The sequence below is a fragment of the Microcaecilia unicolor genome, chromosome 1, assembly GCF_901765095.1.
Source record: "Microcaecilia unicolor chromosome 1, aMicUni1.1, whole genome shotgun sequence".
Lineage (NCBI taxonomy): Eukaryota > Metazoa > Chordata > Amphibia > Gymnophiona > Siphonopidae > Microcaecilia > Microcaecilia unicolor.
The window spans coordinates 272482869-272499690 of NC_044031.1; the positions used below are offsets into that span (position 1 = coordinate 272482869).

At 47.3% G+C, this 16822-nt stretch overlaps 1 protein-coding gene across 1 annotated transcript in view; it reads left to right on the plus strand.

The window, feature by feature from the left end:
* LOC115472384 (nephrocystin-3-like) overlaps positions 1–16822 on the plus strand; it is a 228543-nt gene that overhangs the window by 89758 nt on the left and 121963 nt on the right. The window contains exons 13-15 of the mRNA XM_030206641.1: positions 1974–2117; positions 13749–13846; positions 14923–15025. Of these exons, the coding sequence (XP_030062501.1) occupies positions 1974–2117; positions 13749–13846; positions 14923–15025 (345 nt within the window). The remainder of the gene's footprint in view (positions 1–1973; positions 2118–13748; positions 13847–14922; positions 15026–16822) is intronic.

A 16822-nucleotide genomic window follows, 5' to 3' on the forward strand; every position in this document is an offset into this window, starting at 1 on the left:
GGGATGGCAGGGGAGAGAGGAGGGTTGCTGGACATGGATGGAGGGGAGGTCAGGGGAGAGGAGATTTGCTGGACATAGGTGGATGGAGGGGAGAGTAGAGTTGCTGGACATGGGTGGATGGAGGGGAGGGCGGGGGAGAGAGGAGGGTTGCTGGACATGGGTGGCTAGAGGGGAGAAGAGGGTTGCTGGACATGGATGGATGGATGGATGGGCAGGGGAGAGAAGAGGGTTGCTGGACATGGATGGATGGATGGGCAGGGGAGAGAGGAGGGTTGCTGGACATGGATGGAGGGCAGGGGAGAGAGGAGGGTTGCTGGACATGGATGGAGGGAAGGAGAGAGGAGAATTGTTGGACATGGATGGAGGGAAGGGAAGACAGGAAGAAGATGCACATGGATGAAGGGGAGAAATTCTGGACATGCATGGAGGGGAGGGAAGACAGAGGAAGGAGATGCACATGGATGGAGGGGAAGGGAGAGAGAAGAAATGCTGGACATGGATGGAGGGACGGGAAGAGAGAGGAAGGAGATGAGATGAGGGAAAAGGGAGAAAACCTGCACATCGATGGAGAAAATAGGCAGAAGCTGGATCCACTGGACAGTCAAGTCTGCAGAGGACCCAGCTTTTACTTACGGATGTAAGGCAAGAAATGAAGAAGAAAGGCGGAAAGTAAAGAAATAAATGGAAAGGAAACCCTGGAAATGGAGTTAAGAGGACAGATAGCAGCAGAATCGGATACTGGGCCAGCATGATCAGAAAAACAAAGTCACCAGACAACAAAGGTAGAAAAGATCATTTTATTTTCATTATAGCGTTTGGAATATGTCCACTTTGAGAATCAGGTGCTCAACATTAAAAGTTTATATTTATTTACTTATTTATGGCATTTTATCCCACATTAAATATGAATTAGGGTGTTTTGTGGCTCTACATGAGAATTGTGATATTATGATCCCTTGTTTCATATTGTTGACAGTCTGCATTTTCCGTATGGGTGGTATATTGGTGTATTAGGTTCTGCCCAGTGTAATATTTATGGTACAGTAAGGTTCTGAGTGTGTTTTTGCACAAAGTTGTGCATAGTGTTTTGCAGTTGAGCGATTGTGGTTAGTATATGCTTTGAGCAACCACTTTATTCTTTGACATATGATACATATCTAATATCTAAATATGATACATATCTAATATCTAAATTTAATAAAAGGTATTAATTGTGACTTCTATTTTTTTTTTCTGTGTGTTACCAATTATGGATTTAAGCTCCACCCCTGGCTCCACCCCTAACTCCGCCCCTTTAGCCTCCCCAAACAGTTGGGCCTATGGAGCCAGGCATGGACATGAGAGTAAAAAGAAGTAATTTGATGATTCTATAGGATTCAGAATTTTGACCTAGAATTGTATGAACACACACTTAGAAGAGAGGGTGGGGGAGGGGGACACAGTTGCTATTGGGGGGCTGTGAAGGACTTATAATGTGGATGTAAGGGGGGAAAGGAATAGGGGGCCTAGTTGGTATATAATATTTGCATCAAGGGTTATACTGTCAGTGTTCAAGGTTGGATAAATAAGAAAGAAATTAAACAAAAAAGTTGAGTATGAATTTGGTGCTGATACCCAGATAACTGCTTCTGTAGTCAGTTCTTACCAGGGTATATATTGTATGTTCCTTTTATTACTGCTGTAACAATGGTAAAGGGTTCTGTTTAATTATGCCACCCTTTTCTGTATGCTGGTTCCAGATCTGGCTACTCTCTGGCTTCCCAACCGGTTTGTGGTTGACACAGGGTTGAAGTGATACTCTAGGATCAAACTCTCCAGACTTTTTACTGTTCCCAGTAATCATGCAGTGTGGCAAGAATGAACTTTTTACGTTGTTATTTATAAAGGTTTGATGAAATAGGACACAGTGTACTTCTGGTAATTATTTTTCCTCCAGTGTTGGGAGTTCAGTTTTTTGTGTTACCATTTTCCAGCTATTGCAACATTCGTGGTTGGTGTCAGCTTTATCTTTGGATCCTGCCAAGTTTTTGGAAGAATTTCCTCACTGGCTGGAAAAGCTCTCAGCTCGTCACCAGGGCAGCATCCTCATCATCATTGACTCTGTAGACCAAATACAGGTACCAGCAGACATTTGATGTGAATTTGAAATGCTGCTAAGGAAATCTTGCATTACGAGGGTAATTTTATAAAAACATTTTCCTTGTGCAGAAACTTTTAGAAAATTGAGTGTCTATATACATGTCTATAAGTATGCAAGCCAAAGAGATTTCACGTGTGTAGGCATTTCCTGGGATGTAGTTGTAATTTTTATACACATTTTATAAAATATGCAGGTACACATGTAGAGTACATATATTTGTTTATACCTTCAGAGCAGGTGTAAATTTGTGCTTGAGCATTTATGAGCTAATGGGGCTGGTTCTGAGTACTTAATTTATAAAAGCACTTAGCGGGGTAGTTAATAAGGTGCAGCATGGTCATAATGCATGTTTTTGTCTCAAAAATGCACATTAAAGGGCAGTAATATGCATTATATTAATATAGCACACCTGACTTGAAGTTACCATGAGAGACATAGTAATGAGATGCAAAGCATGCAGATGCATGCAAAACACCTCATTACTAGGTAAATCAAATAATGCAGCTTTGTAGAGCTGGTACTGAGAGGTTTACAATTGTTGTTAGTGAGATTACACTAGAATCAGAAATGTTTTTGCATGGTGAATTTTATGACAAAATGTCCTAGGGCCCTGTTTACTAAGCCACATTGTAGGTGCGCTAATGTTTTTAGCGTGCGCTAACACTAGAGACACTCATAGGAATATATGGGTGTCTCTAGTGTTAGCGCGTGCTAAAAATTAAAAATTAGCATGTGCTAAAAACACTAGTAAACAGGACCCCTAGTTTGCTCTGTACCCATTGTTGGGGGAGGGCTGGGGGTGTTCTGTGAATGCAAAATTTGTTTGGCTTTAATACTGTATCGGGGAAGCATGTGTGTGCTTGGGGAACTGTTGCTCAATGAGAACTGAAGAGTGCAACCTCTTGTACTCCTCCGTCCCCCTCAGCCCTCAATGTGGCCTTCAGGCACTTAATCCTGTACTGCTGCACTAGCTGCAGTTATTTTTTTTTTGGGGGGGGGGGCAGGGGAGAGTGCATGGCACAGAGTTTGAGTGAGGCAGGCAGCAGGTCTTTGTCTTTCAAACAATTGGCAGCCAGCAGGAGGCAGCATTTCCTTAGAGCCTTCCATCTCCCCCAGTCCTCCTCCACCCCGCCCCCCACACAACTGCAGCATCTGCACAGATCATTAAAGAAAGGTAAAGGTAGAAGAACAGAGGTTGGGTCATCATCGTCTTGGTGGTAGGAGGACAACAGACCTAGTAAGTTCAATGCCTTTTTTTGGCCTGGTCAGATAGAGAGGGGGGTTTAGAGAACAAGAAAGAGAGAAGGCGGACAATGGGGCACGAAGAGGTGAGTGTGGGGTAGGGTTGCATCTTGGAATGGTAAGAAGACGGAATGGGGCAAAAGGGGGTGCAGAGGAGGAGGCGTTAGAAGTACAGATGTACGAGTTTACAGTGGCAAGAGAAAATGAAATGGGGTAGGGCTAGGGCAGGATGGAAAGAAATAGGGGGTGTGGGTAAAAGGAGGGGAAGTTCAGAGCACAAGGAGGGAAGAGTAAAGAGATGAGGACAGAGGAGGGCGGGCGGGTTTAGGATAGGAAGAAAGGGGGTATGGCAACAAGAAGGTAGTGAGAGAGGGGGGAGAGATAAGTGGGACAGCAGAATAAGGAGCATGGGAGCATGAGTGAAGGGATGGGAAGATGAGTGAGGAGAAGTGTAAGAGGTGAGAGACGAGAAGTGAAAGATGCTGAGTATAGAAAAGTGATATGAGAGGTGTTTTGTTGCAATCTCTAGCCCCAGTGTCTCTACTGGGGGGGTGGGAACAGTAATATTGGGACATCATCATCGTCATGTTTGTTGTCCTCCTCTTGTTGTTTTTCGTTCGAGTGGGAGTTGTTAGGTTGGGCCCGACAAGCTCCTCTTTGTGTTCTTGCTGAAGTGGGAGGTATAGTAGACTGATACTCCTATGTACAACCAATGTGTGTCAGAGGAAAGTCTCATACTGCCACAGGGACATAATATGATCTACACCCTCAATATGGGTGGAGCCGTTTAAGTGACTGTTATAATCATAGACAAAAAGTCCTCCTTCCAAATGTGTTGCTTGTTAGTACATATACTCTCAATGTGTCAGTGTCCAATTTTCTAACAATTTTTCAATTTTATACATAAATCACACTGTAAATGGTAGGGAAAAAGCAGTCACTTATCTTTAAGATCTGTCAACTCGCCGAACCCCGACAGGTTCCTGTTTCGCTGAAGCTTTGTCAAGGGATCTAAGTGGTTGCAGACCTGCTGAGAAAAAAGCCCATCAGCTATGGCACAGGTTGTGCAAACAAAACTAAACCTTTCCTGGTGGTTCCTTACATCTTGTCCCTGTGACAGGATGAGTCTTTTCCCTGACACATACTGGTTGTACATAGGTGTTCTATCAGTCTATTATGGCTTTGTATGGCTTACTTATTCCAAGTGGACTAGAGTCACATTTATATTGAGAAATGGGAGGTATGGCATTTGGTCTGGTGAGCCCCTCTTTTTAGTTTTGTATGAGTAGGAATTACTGTGTAGGAGCTGCCAAGCCCCTCGTTGTTGGTTGGGAGGTGCTATGTTGGTGCCATTGAACCGCTTTTGTTGTTTGGCACATTTACTGAATCCTTTGCTGTAAATGTCACCGCATGTCACTGGTCTGCTTTATGTGCTGACTGGCGCAAGAAGACATAATAATAAATGATAATGTTTTTACAGTTAGATTCCCAGCACTTTATGATATCAGTAGATTATTCGAAGAAAACAATTCACGGCACTAAAGTGATAACAAAACTATGGGCAAAAGATTATAAACCTAAAAACTGTATATGATATACACAGAATAAGTTACCCATACTGAAATATCTGAAATTCAGAAATGTATGTAATATATATGATTTGTGAGCAGCGCCGCTGAGATCAAAAACTTTTTTTCAAAGTTTTTAGGTTTATAATGATTAGCTAGATTGCTGACACAAAATCATGCAAATTTTTAAAAGGTGGCACTTGTACCTTTAATTCTCCGAGGACAAGCAGGCTGCTTGTTCTCACGACTGGGTTGACGTCCGCGGCAGCCCCCACCAACCGGAAGAAGCTTCGCGGGACGGTCGGCACGCAGGGCACGCCCACCGCGCATGCGCGGCCGTCTTCCCGCCCGTGCGCGACCGCTCCCGCCAGTTACTTTTTTTCCGTGACTGGAGAGAGTTGTGCAATTGCCTCTCTCTCCGTTCAGCCGCCGGATTTTTCGACCGCGTTTACGCGGATCGTTGCTTTGACCCGTTCGGTCCTTCTTTCTTTCTTTCTTCGTATTGTTAAAAAAAAAAAAAAAAAAAAGATTTTCGCGCGTGTGGAGCACGCGCTCCCCTTTTCCCTCGCTTCCAGCGGGGACGCCTCGTTGCGGCCTAGTGGCCGCTCGGTCGGCTAGTTTTTTCGTGGTGTGATTTTAGCCACCATTGCCGACTTTGACTTCGCCGACGCGATTTTTCCGTCGATGTCCTCGAAGGTCCCGAGTGGATTTAAAAAGTGTGGTCGCTGCGGCCGGCCGATCTCGCAGACCGACACCCACGCTTGGTGCCTCCAGTGCCTCGGGCCGGAGCACAATCTCAAGTCGTGCGCGCTGTGTCTCGGTCTCCGGAAACGGACTCAGGTTGCGAGGCAAGTTCTGCGGGACCGTCTTTTTGGAACTTGCGCCGGCCCCTCGACGTCGACCTCGACGGCATCGGTATCGAAGGCCGGATCTTCGGTACCGGTATCGATGCCCGAGACATCGGCACCGATGGCAGCGACCCCAGGAGAACAGGTCCCGTCGGCCCGCCGGTCCGCCGGTGAGAGTGGGGTTGAGAGGCCGCGTGGGCTGTCGGCCCCGGTCACTCCCTCAGCTCGTGAGCCACGGGACCGAACCCTGTCGGACCCGGTACCTCGAGACCGAGGGGGATCGACCTCCTCCTCCTCCATGCCCTCCGGCGCCGGTGACGTGCACCGGAAAAAAGATAAGAAGCGCCGTCACCGGGAGCCCTCGGTGCACCCTGAAGGGGAGTCGACGCCGAAGCGTCATCGCAGAGAGGAGAGATCTCCGTCGGTGGTGGAGGTACCGACGCGTCGGGGTTCCGGCACCTCGGTGCCGTCTCCTGGCCCCCAGCAGCTTCTGGCACCGACACCCTTACCGGCCCCACCGCCTTTCCCGGCAGCGGGCCTGGACGAGTGCCTCAGAGCCATCCTTCCGGGGATCCTGGAAGGGCTGATGCGGCGTCGGGGGTGCTTGCGCCCCCGGCGCCGATGACTGTGGCGCCGGCGAGCTCTAGCCCGGCGCCGGGGCTGTCGACACCGCCGCCGCTTGCGGTGCCGGTCTCGACCGCCACGCAGGTGGAGTCCCCGTCGACGTCGATGGAGGGAGCTCCGTCCCCGCCGGCGCGGGAGTCCACCGCTCGACGACACCGAGACCTCGGTGCCTCGACGTCGAGCCGGGCCCGGTACCGGACTCAGCTACATGAGCTAATGTCCGATACCGAGGATGAGGACTCGTGGGGGGAAGAGGAAGACCCGAGATATTTCTCCTCAGAGGAGTCTACGGGCCTTCCCTCGGACCCCACGCCGTCACCGGAGAGGAAGCTCTCACCTCCTGAGAGTCTCTCCTTTGCCTCCTTTGTGCGGGATATGTCTATAAGCATTCCCTTTCCCGTGGTCTCTGTGGAAGAGCCGAGGGCCGAGATGCTCGAGGTCCTCGACTATCCATCACCACCTAGAGAGTCCTCCACGGTACCGCTGCACAATGTCCTGAAGGAGACGCTGCTTCGGAACTGGGTGCGACCACTAACTAACCCCACCATTCCCAAGAAAGCAGAGTCCCAGTACAGGATCCACTCTGACCCAGAGCTCATGCGGCCCCAGTTGCCCCATGACTCAGCGGTCGTGGATTCTGCTCTCAAGAGGGCACGGAGTTCGAGGGATACCGCCTCGGCGCCCCCGGGGCGGGAGTCTCGCACTCTGGACTCATTTGGGAGGAAGGCCTACCAATCCTCCATGCTCGTGACCCGCATCCAATCTTACCTGCTCTATATGAGCATCCACATGCGGACCAATGTGCAACAGCTGGCGGACCTGGTCGATAAGCTCCCGCCGGAGCAGTCCAGGCCATATCAGGAGGTGGTCAGGCAGCTGAAGGCGTGCAGAAAGTTCCTGTCCAGGGGGATTTTTGACACCTGTGACGTGGCATCTCGTGCTGCGGCCCAAGGTATAGTGATGCGCAGGCTCTCATGGCTGCGTGCCTCTGACCTGGACAACCGCACCCAGCAGAGACTGGCTGACGTTCCTTGCCGGGGGGATAATATTTTTGGCGAGAAGGTCGAGCAGATGGTTGACCAACTGCATCAGCGGGAAACCGCTCTCGACAAGCTCTCCCACCGGGCGCCTTCAGCACCCGCACCCGCGGGCGGGCGTTTTTCCCGGGCTCGGCAGGCTGCACCCTATTCTTTTGCGAAGCGTAGGTACAACCAGCCGGCCCGAAGGCCTCGTCAGGCACAGGGACAGCCCCAGCGCGCTCGTTCCCGTCAACAGCGTGCGCCTAAGCAGCCCCCTGCGCCTCCACAGCAAAAGCCGGGGACGGGCTTTTGACTGGATCCACGGGAACATAGCCGCCCTACAAGTGTCCGTACCGGACGACCTGCCGGTCGGAGGGAGGTTAAAATTCTTTCACCAAAGGTGGCCTCTCATAACCTCCGACCAGTGGGTTCTCCAAATAGTGCGGTGCGGATACGCCCTGAATTTGACCTCCCTGCCTCCAAATTGTCCTCCGGGAGCTCAGTCTTTCAGCTCCCATCACAAGCTGGTACTTGCAGAGGAACTCTCCGCCCTTCTCAGCGCCAATGCGGTCGAGCCCGTACCACCCGGGCAGGAAGGGCAGGGATTCTATTCCAGGTACTTCCTTGTGGAAAAGAAAACAGGGGGGATGCGTCCCATCCTAGACCTGAGAGGCCTGAACAAATTCCTGGTCAAAGAAAAGTTCAGGATGCTTTCCTTGGGCACCCTTCTGCCAATGATTCAGAAAAACGATTGGCTATGTTCCCTGGATTTAAAGGACGCATACACTCACATCCCGATACTGCCAGCTCACAGACAGTATCTCAGATTCCGCCTGGGCGCACGGCACTTTCAGTATTGTGTGCTGCCCTTTGGGCTCGCCTCTGCCCCACGAGTGTTTACAAAGTGCCTCGTGGTGGTAGCGGCCTACCTACGCAAGCTGGGAGTGCACGTGTTCCCATATCTCGACGATTGGCTGGTCAAGAACACCTCGAAGGCAGGAGCCCTCCGGTCCATGCAGTGCACTATTCAACTTCTGGAGCTGCTGGGGTTTGTGATAAATTACCCAAAGTCCCATCTCCAGCCAACTCAGTCTCTGGAATTCATAGGAGCGCTGCTGAATTCCCAGACGGTTCAGGCCTACCTTCCCGAAGCGAGGGCCACCAATCTCTTGGCCCTGGCTTCGCAGACCAGAGCGTCTCAGCAGATCACAGCTCGGCAGATGTTGAGACTTCTGGGTCATATGGCCTCCACAGTTCATGTGACTCCCATGGCTCGTCTTCACATGAGATCTGCTCAATGGACCCTAGCTTCCCAGTGGTTCCAAGCCACCGGGAATCTAGAGGATGTCATCCGCCTCTCCACCAGTTGCCGCACTTCACTGCTCTGGTGGACCATACGGACCAATTTGACCCTGGGACGTCCATTCCAAATTCCGCAGCCCACGAAAGTGCTGACGACGGATGCATCCCGCCTGGGGTGGGGAGCCCATGTCGATGGGCTTCACACCCAGGGTCTGTGGTCCCTCCAGGAAAAGGATCTGCAGATCAACCTCCTGGAGCTCCGAGCGATCTGGAACGCACTGAAGGCTTTCAGAGATCGGCTGTCCTGCCAAATTATCCAAATTCGGACAGACAATCAGGTTGCAATGTATTACGTCAACAAGCAGGGGGGCACCGGATCTCGCCCCCTGTGTCAGGAAGCCGTCGGTATGTGGCGTTGGGCGTGTCGCTTCGGCATGCTTCTCCAAGCCACGTACCTGGCAGGCGTAAACAACAGTCTGGCCGACAGACTGAGCAGAGTCATGCAACCGCACGAGTGGTCGCTCCATTCCAGAGTGGTACGCAAGATCTTCCGAGAGTGGGGCACCCCCTCGGTGGATCTTTTCGCCTCTCAGACCAACCACAAGCTGCCTCTGTTCTGTTCCAGGCTTCAGACACACGGCAGGCTAGCGTCAGATGCCTTTCTCCTTCATTGGGGGACCGGCCTCCTGTATGCTTATCCTCCCATACCTTTGGTGGGGAAGACCTTACTGAAGCTCAAGCAAGACCGCGGCACCATGATTCTGATAGCGCCCTTTTGGCCCCGTCAGATCTGGTTCCCTCTTCTTCTGGAGTTGTCCTCCGAAGAACCGTGGAGATTGGAGTGTTTTCCGACTCTCATTTCGCAGAACGACGGAGCGTTGCTGCACCCCAACCTTCAATCCCTGGCTCTCACGGCCTGGATGTTGAGGGCGTAGACTTCGCTGCGTTGGGTCTGTCTGAGGGTGTCTCCCGGGTCTTGCTTGCCTCTAGGAAGGATTCCACTAAAAAGAGTTACTTTTTCAAGTGGAGGAGGTTTGTCGTTTGGTGTGAGAGCAAGGCCCTAGAACCTCGTTCTTGCCCTGCACAGAACCTGCTTGAATACCTTCTGCACTTATCAGAGTCTGGCCTCAAGACCAACTCAGTAAGGAATCACCTTAGTGCGATTAGTGCTTACCATTATCGTGTGGAAGGTAAAGCCATCTCTGGAGAGCCTTTAGTCGTTCGATTCATGAGAGGTTTGCTTTTGTCAAAGCCCCCTATCAAGCCTCCTACTGTGTCATGGGATCTCAACGTCGTCCTCACCCAGCTGATGAAACCTCCTTTTGAGCCACTGAATACCTGCCATCTGAAGTACTTGACCTGGAAGGTCATTTTCTTGGTGGCAGTTACTTCAGCTCGTAGGGTCAGTGAGCTTCAAGCCCTGGTAGCTCATGCTCCATATACCAAATTTCATCACAACAGAGTAGTGCTCCGCACCCACCCAAAGTTCCTGCCGAAGGTGGTGTCGGAGTTCCATCTTAACCAGTCAATTGTCTTGCCAACATTCTTCCCCAGGCCGCATACCCGCCCTGCTGAACGTCAGTTGCACACATTGGACTGCAAGAGAGCATTGGCCTTCTACTTGGAGCGGACACAGCCCAACAGACAGTCCGCCCAATTGTTTATTTCTTTCGACCCTAACAGGCTAGGGGTCGCTGTCGGGAAACGCACCATCTCCAATTGGCTAGCAGACTGCATTTCCTTCACTTACGCCCAGGCTGGGCTGACTCTTGAGGGTCATGTCACGGCTCATAGTGTCAGAGCCATGGCAGCGTCGGTGGCCCACTTGAAGTCAGCCACTATTGAAGAGATCTGCAAGGCTGCGACGTGGTCATCTGTCCACACATTCACATCTCATTACTGCCTCCAGCAGGATACCCGACGCGACAGTCGGTTCGGGCAGTCGGTGCTGCAGAATCTGTTTGGGGTGTAAATCCAACTCCACCCTCCAGGACCCGAATTTATTCTGGTCAGGCTGCACTCTCAGTTAGTTGTTCTTCGTAGGTCAATTTCTGTTGTTCCCTCGCCGTTGCGAGGTTCAATTGACCTGGGTTCTTGTTTTGAGTGAGCCTGAGAGCTAGGGATACCCCAGTCGTGAGAACAAGCAGCCTGCTTGTCCTCGGAGAAAGGGTATGATACATACCTGTAGCAGTTGTTCTCCGAGGACAGCAGGCTGATTGTTCTCACCTACCCTCCCTCCTCCCCTTTGGAGTTGTGTGTTTCATCTTTTGCTAGTCATTCAACTGGCGGGAGCGGTCGCGCACGGGCGGGAAGACGGCCGCGCATGCGCGGTGGGCGTGCCCTGCGTGCCGACCGTCCCGCGAAGCTTCTTCCGGTTGGTGGGGGCTGCCGCGGACGTCAACCCAGTCGTGAGAACAATCAGCCTGCTGTCCTCGGAGAACAACTGCTACAGGTATGTATCATACCCTATCCTAGAAAAAGAGAGCTTGTGACATCAGATGCAAAAGAAACATAGAATTAATAATTTAGTTTAGTTTTATTTGATTAACACACCTTTTTTAAGGGTCCATACCTCTAAATTTATTTTTCATAGTCAGCCTTATGAGAAAATGTTGCTATATGTGACACCTTTGTACAATAGGTATCACATATAAGCAGTCTATAAATGGGTAAAATAAATAAATTATTAAGACTGGTGTTTGTTTTGAATGAATACTGCAGCAAGCTTGATTTACACTTTTTCTGATGTTCTGAAGTGTAAATTCTTCAGTTGAAAATATATATATAGCAAAAGGCAAGCAATAAAAATGTGCACACATTGGAGTAATTTTACAAGCAAACTGCTATGTCAAAGTAACAAAAAAGCACCTGTATTGTTCTCCTTTTATAAAGGCACACTATAATGTAGTATGAAAACTTATTGCAATATTTGTGAAAGGAGCTAACAGAATCCAATATATAACCTCCTACCAATAATTATTTACGTCAGAGGAAGAATCTGACTGTATAGTCCAGCACAATATACTTTCACCAAGAGCTGTGGTAAGAATATCTGCTCAACGTATAGCCAGATTCACCTTATGATGATCTGACTGAAGTAAGCTGCTATTGGTGGGAGTTATGTATTAGTCTTTTATAAATGCAACATAAGTACCTAAGGGTGCTAGTTTATTAAGGTGCAGTAAAAGTCAAGCTTTTACCGCACCTTAAGGGGTGCTAAGTCATGGCTTGATGCTCCCAGGCCACATATTAAAGGTGGTAGGCATTACTTAGACCACCTATCTCTACTGATGCCCCCCACAGAACATACTGCCCTACCCAGAAGTCCCCCCTACACTACCAGTAGCCCCTCCCCCTGGACCTGTGAAATACAGCAGCTGGCACCTTTTAGAACCTGATTGAGCAGGAGTGACTAGGGATCACTCCTGTCCCCATCCCACTAGACCCCAGAGAGAGTTTAACAAGGTAGGTCCAGGAGCTATGGATGAGAGACTGGCACAGAGAAGAAAAGAACAGGGAGAAAAGGTGAGAAAAAGAAGAGTACAGGGAAGTATACAGATACACAGACAGGTGTAGGGGAGGGTGAAAGGGGACATTAGAAAGAGAAGAAGAAGCACAAAGGAGGGAGAAGAGATGGGGACTGGATAGAGGGAAGATTGTCTGAAAAGGGCACAGAAGGAGGAGAGAGGAAGATGGGACAAAGAAAGATACAAGAAACAGAAGGGCAGCACAGGAGAGGAGAAGGAAAGAGGGAGCATATTGAGAGATGGGGCATAAGGGACAGAAAGAGATGAAAGGCCAGGAGGGGTTAAAAAGGTAAGAGAGAGGAAGCCAGCTTGAAGGGTTTGGGAAAGAAAAGGGAAGTATTCTGGGTGTGTGAGAATGTAGGCTGGAATGAGGTTTTAGAAAAATTAAAGAATTGTAAGGGATGGGGTAAATGTAAACAAAATACAACAGAATACGAAGTGTGATGTGAATGATGATAGAACATATTTAGGAAGAAATGGTATAGAAGTAGAGGAGAGTTGAAAAAGTAAAAGGCAAAAAAACCAAACCACAGGAAAGCAGTCTAGAAAAGCCACAAGATGAAATCAGAGGAGCAATAACAGCATAATATAGAGGAAAAAAGATAAGTGCCTTTTACTTTTCAAATTAATTATGTGAATTTAGAAGGCTTTTAATTATTTTATCATATTATCTAACACCTAGTATTAGCAGTGGTCTACTCTTTTTATCTCTGTCCTATGATTTGTGATTTGTTTCATTTGCCATACCGATTTAATTCACGTGTATCATTTTATTTAAACTGTGAAGTTAGTACATGAGTTTGGTCAGGTGACTCAGAAATATAATTAAAGTAAAATTTTAATTTGGTATGAAGAATGTTGCACACACTGTAACTTTTGCTTCTCTCCCCTGATCCCCTGAACACTGCCCCCTGAAGTCTAGAAACCAACCCTGGGACATCTGTGGCAGGTAGATTTTGAAAGGTACAGAAAGACAGGGAAGAGGGAGAGAGAGAAGCATGTTGGATATGTACATATATAAGAAAGAAGTTTGTGTGTTTGGGAAAATGATTGGTATGTGTGAAGGAGGTTGTATGTTCAGGTGTTTGTATTTGTGTATTATAGGGTATTTAGTAGGGATAGAGAGCAAATCTTTGTGAGAGAGGCTGTGGTTGAGGTGTATAAGAATGGTTGAAGTAATATCTTTATCTAAAAGTGTGTAGGAGGGAAGTTCTTGGAGCCCAAGTGATATAGAATGGATTATTGACAAATGACAGCAGTTTTTTCTCTGAGGCTAAAACTCTCATCCCCTCTACGTGCCCTCGAGCCTGGTGGATATCCAGTTATGGTCCATGAAAAAACTAGCGACACTAGCTCTGTCACAGTATTTCAGTGCATAAATAATGTTTCCAATGAGCTTCTCAGTGTCAAATGAGTTTGTATGAAAAATATGATTGAATCACAGGATTATTCAACTTTTCCTTCTCTTTTCTCTCTAGCAAGCTGAAAAACACCTAAAATGGTTGATTGATCCTTTGCCAGTAAATGTGAGGGTGGTTGTCTCTGTGAATGTAGAAACTTGTCCACAGGCATGGAGGTAGGCCAGAGTATTCTTCCGTACTATCCTTTAAAGCAGCGGCCTCCTAACCATATGAGAAGAGCCATATAAAACATGTGAAATCATTAAGGTGGCTGGATTAAAATTTTAATAGCTTAGTGTTCAAGAATTAAGTGTTTCTTTCCTTCTATCCATCCTCTCTCTCTGTTTTTCATTTCTTCCTTCTCTCAATCTGTTTCTGATATCTGTATACTACCCCTATCTTTTTAATGCAATTTTGTGCCTCTTTTCTCATCCATCTTTCTGTCTTTTATATATCAACCCATCTTCAGTTTATTCTGTCCTCTCCATCTCTCCCCTTACCTCACTCCTGTAACTCTTATCCCTTCATCTCCAGTTCTCACCCCCTCTTCCCACAACCTCTTGTCCTTTTGTCCTCTTCAGTATCTCCCGCTCCTTCTCAGCATCATCTCTCTTTCCCTCCCTTTCCCTAGCAGGATCTTACTTTCTCTCCCCATCCTTTCACCCCCCCCCCCCCCCCCAAAAAAAAACAAAAAACTTCTGTCTCTTTTACTTCTGGCAGACATCTGCCCTCTTCATTCTGCAGTGTTTCTTTTCTGGCGTGCTCTGGGGCTCTGACTCGTCTACTCTGGCAATGATGCTCTGAGGTTCTGGCTCCCTTCTCCCAATGACTCCTCTTCACCACTCACTTCTGGGTGCTCCTCCTCTCCTCTGGCATTAATGCACCTTTGATGTACTGGTTTCTGTTCTTTGCTGTTAATATTCTTCCAAGTCCTCTCTAAGTGCACCAAGTCCTCTCTAAGTGTGATGGTCCTGCAAGTCACTAGCTTCTCTCTTCGACTAGTGATAGCTACTGCATAGTTTCATTGTTTTTTATGAAAGTCTGAGCAAAACATAGTAGGACAGATGAATTTACTGTACAGACTAAATATAGTTTGTAAGCTGTAGTTTGAGAAAGTCTAGAGGAGAGAATATGGACAGCTTTAGAATTTGTAGCATCTGCGGCATTCAGAACAGTGGATGTGATGTACTGGACTTTTTCATCTGTTCACAATATCCATATTCATTGGCTTGTTGTCTTTTCCTACTTTAAGGTTATGGCCAACTCTTCACCTTGATCCATTGAGTCCCAAGGATGTGAAGGCTCTCATTAATGCAGAATGTAGCTGTTCCGATATCAAACTGACCAAACAGCAGGTATGTCAGCTTTAACCCCAGAAATAAGGAGAGCAAAATTTGTTTTTATTCATCATGTCAAGACTAAAAAAAAAAAGAATCTTCATTATAAATGAAGGAGAAATTATGTTTTTCCTGATAATTTTCTTTCCTTTGGTCCTACCAGACCAGTCCAGAACCAGTGGGTTATGTCCATCCACCAACGGATGGAGATAGCCAAAAAAAATGTAGTTCTATGTGATTTGCCCCTTAAAGGCACAGTGCAACTTAGAATGCAGTATTTTGAATGACCAAGCAATGATGCTTATGTTCACACTTCTTATCAAATGTCATATTCATCCATTTCCTTTACCAAGAAAGTACTGCTGTACTCTCCTGGCACACAGTTCTCTAACTGGATCAGGAGATGCCTGAAAATCCATTGAGAAAAGGTAGAGGCATTGTAAAATAGAAGTACTTTGAACTGGAGAAATAGTAAGTGTCATGACTCGCCTAGCCACCCGCCTGGGGCTACCACGCGGCCACTTAGAGGGTCTATCTCCAGCACAGCTCAGGTCTGCCTGCACCTGCTGCTTAAGCTCTACACTAGCACCCTCCTCCCACCGACTGGGTCCCAACTGCCTCTGGGTGAGTTCCCACTCTCAAAATTATCCCCAGTGATTTCTAGGTTACTGTGGCCACACCCGCAGTGGTCCCACAGTTCCTGGAAAGCATTCACAGACCCAACACAAACCACCAGGATTCTTAGTCCACACAAACAGAGGCAATAAACTAAAAATGTTTGTTGTCATGAAAAATTAGAACAATGCACAGAAATGGTGCAATCAGCAAAACAATAACAGGTAACTGAAATAGAATTACTTATAAAACTAACTAAACATTTGTTTATTATCTAAATAGTACCTAGGAAGATCAGCCATATAGCTGTTCACAGGGCCTCACCAAAGAGATCATTCACTCTTTTCTCCTTGGCTAAGACTAAAAAAAAATATATATATATATATATATATATATATATATATATATATATATATATATATATATATATATATATATATATATTTCACAGCTAAAACTAACATCTTTTTTGGCAAGAAGAAGAAACTGACAGTTCTGTAACCACTTTACAAACAGCAGATAGTCACCACCTGCTGGCCAAACAAAGGAAAAGCACATCATAAACAATACCTCTATAATTTGCAAGCAAGAAAATTCCCTGTTTCGCCACTCCTGGTAAAGCTATAAAGGAGACAATTGCCATCTTCTGGCCAACCAGAAGAAACACAGAAATCATCAGCAAAACGATACAGTTCATAGACACTGTTTCGACACACCTTCCCCCCTCTGACAGACCTTGAACTGCAGCCTTTTCAGTTCGTTGGTCAGGACTGTTCAGTGTGAGGGCGGTTCTGGCTCTTCCTTCCTGGAGAGGCCATCAGCATTTCCATATTCACTGCCCTTCCGGTGCTGTATGGTGAGAAATGATTTGTGAATAAAGCTTTTTCCACACTTGCTCCATGTAAAAGCTTTCACTCTGGAATGAATTTTCTGGTGTGCTGCAAAATATACCTTATGACAGAAGCTTTTACCACACTCAGCACATGTGAATGGTTTTACTCCAGTGTGGATTCTCTGGAGCTTTGGCTGTGATTTATGAATAAAGCTCTTTCTACATTCAGTGCATTTAAATGGTTTCATCCCTGAAGGGATTCTATGCTGCGTTGACAATAATTTCTGGCAACTGAAACTTTTCTTACGCTTCATACTTGTACATATTCCAGTTTCTTTATTATTTTTCAGGTGCTGCATTAGCTCTTT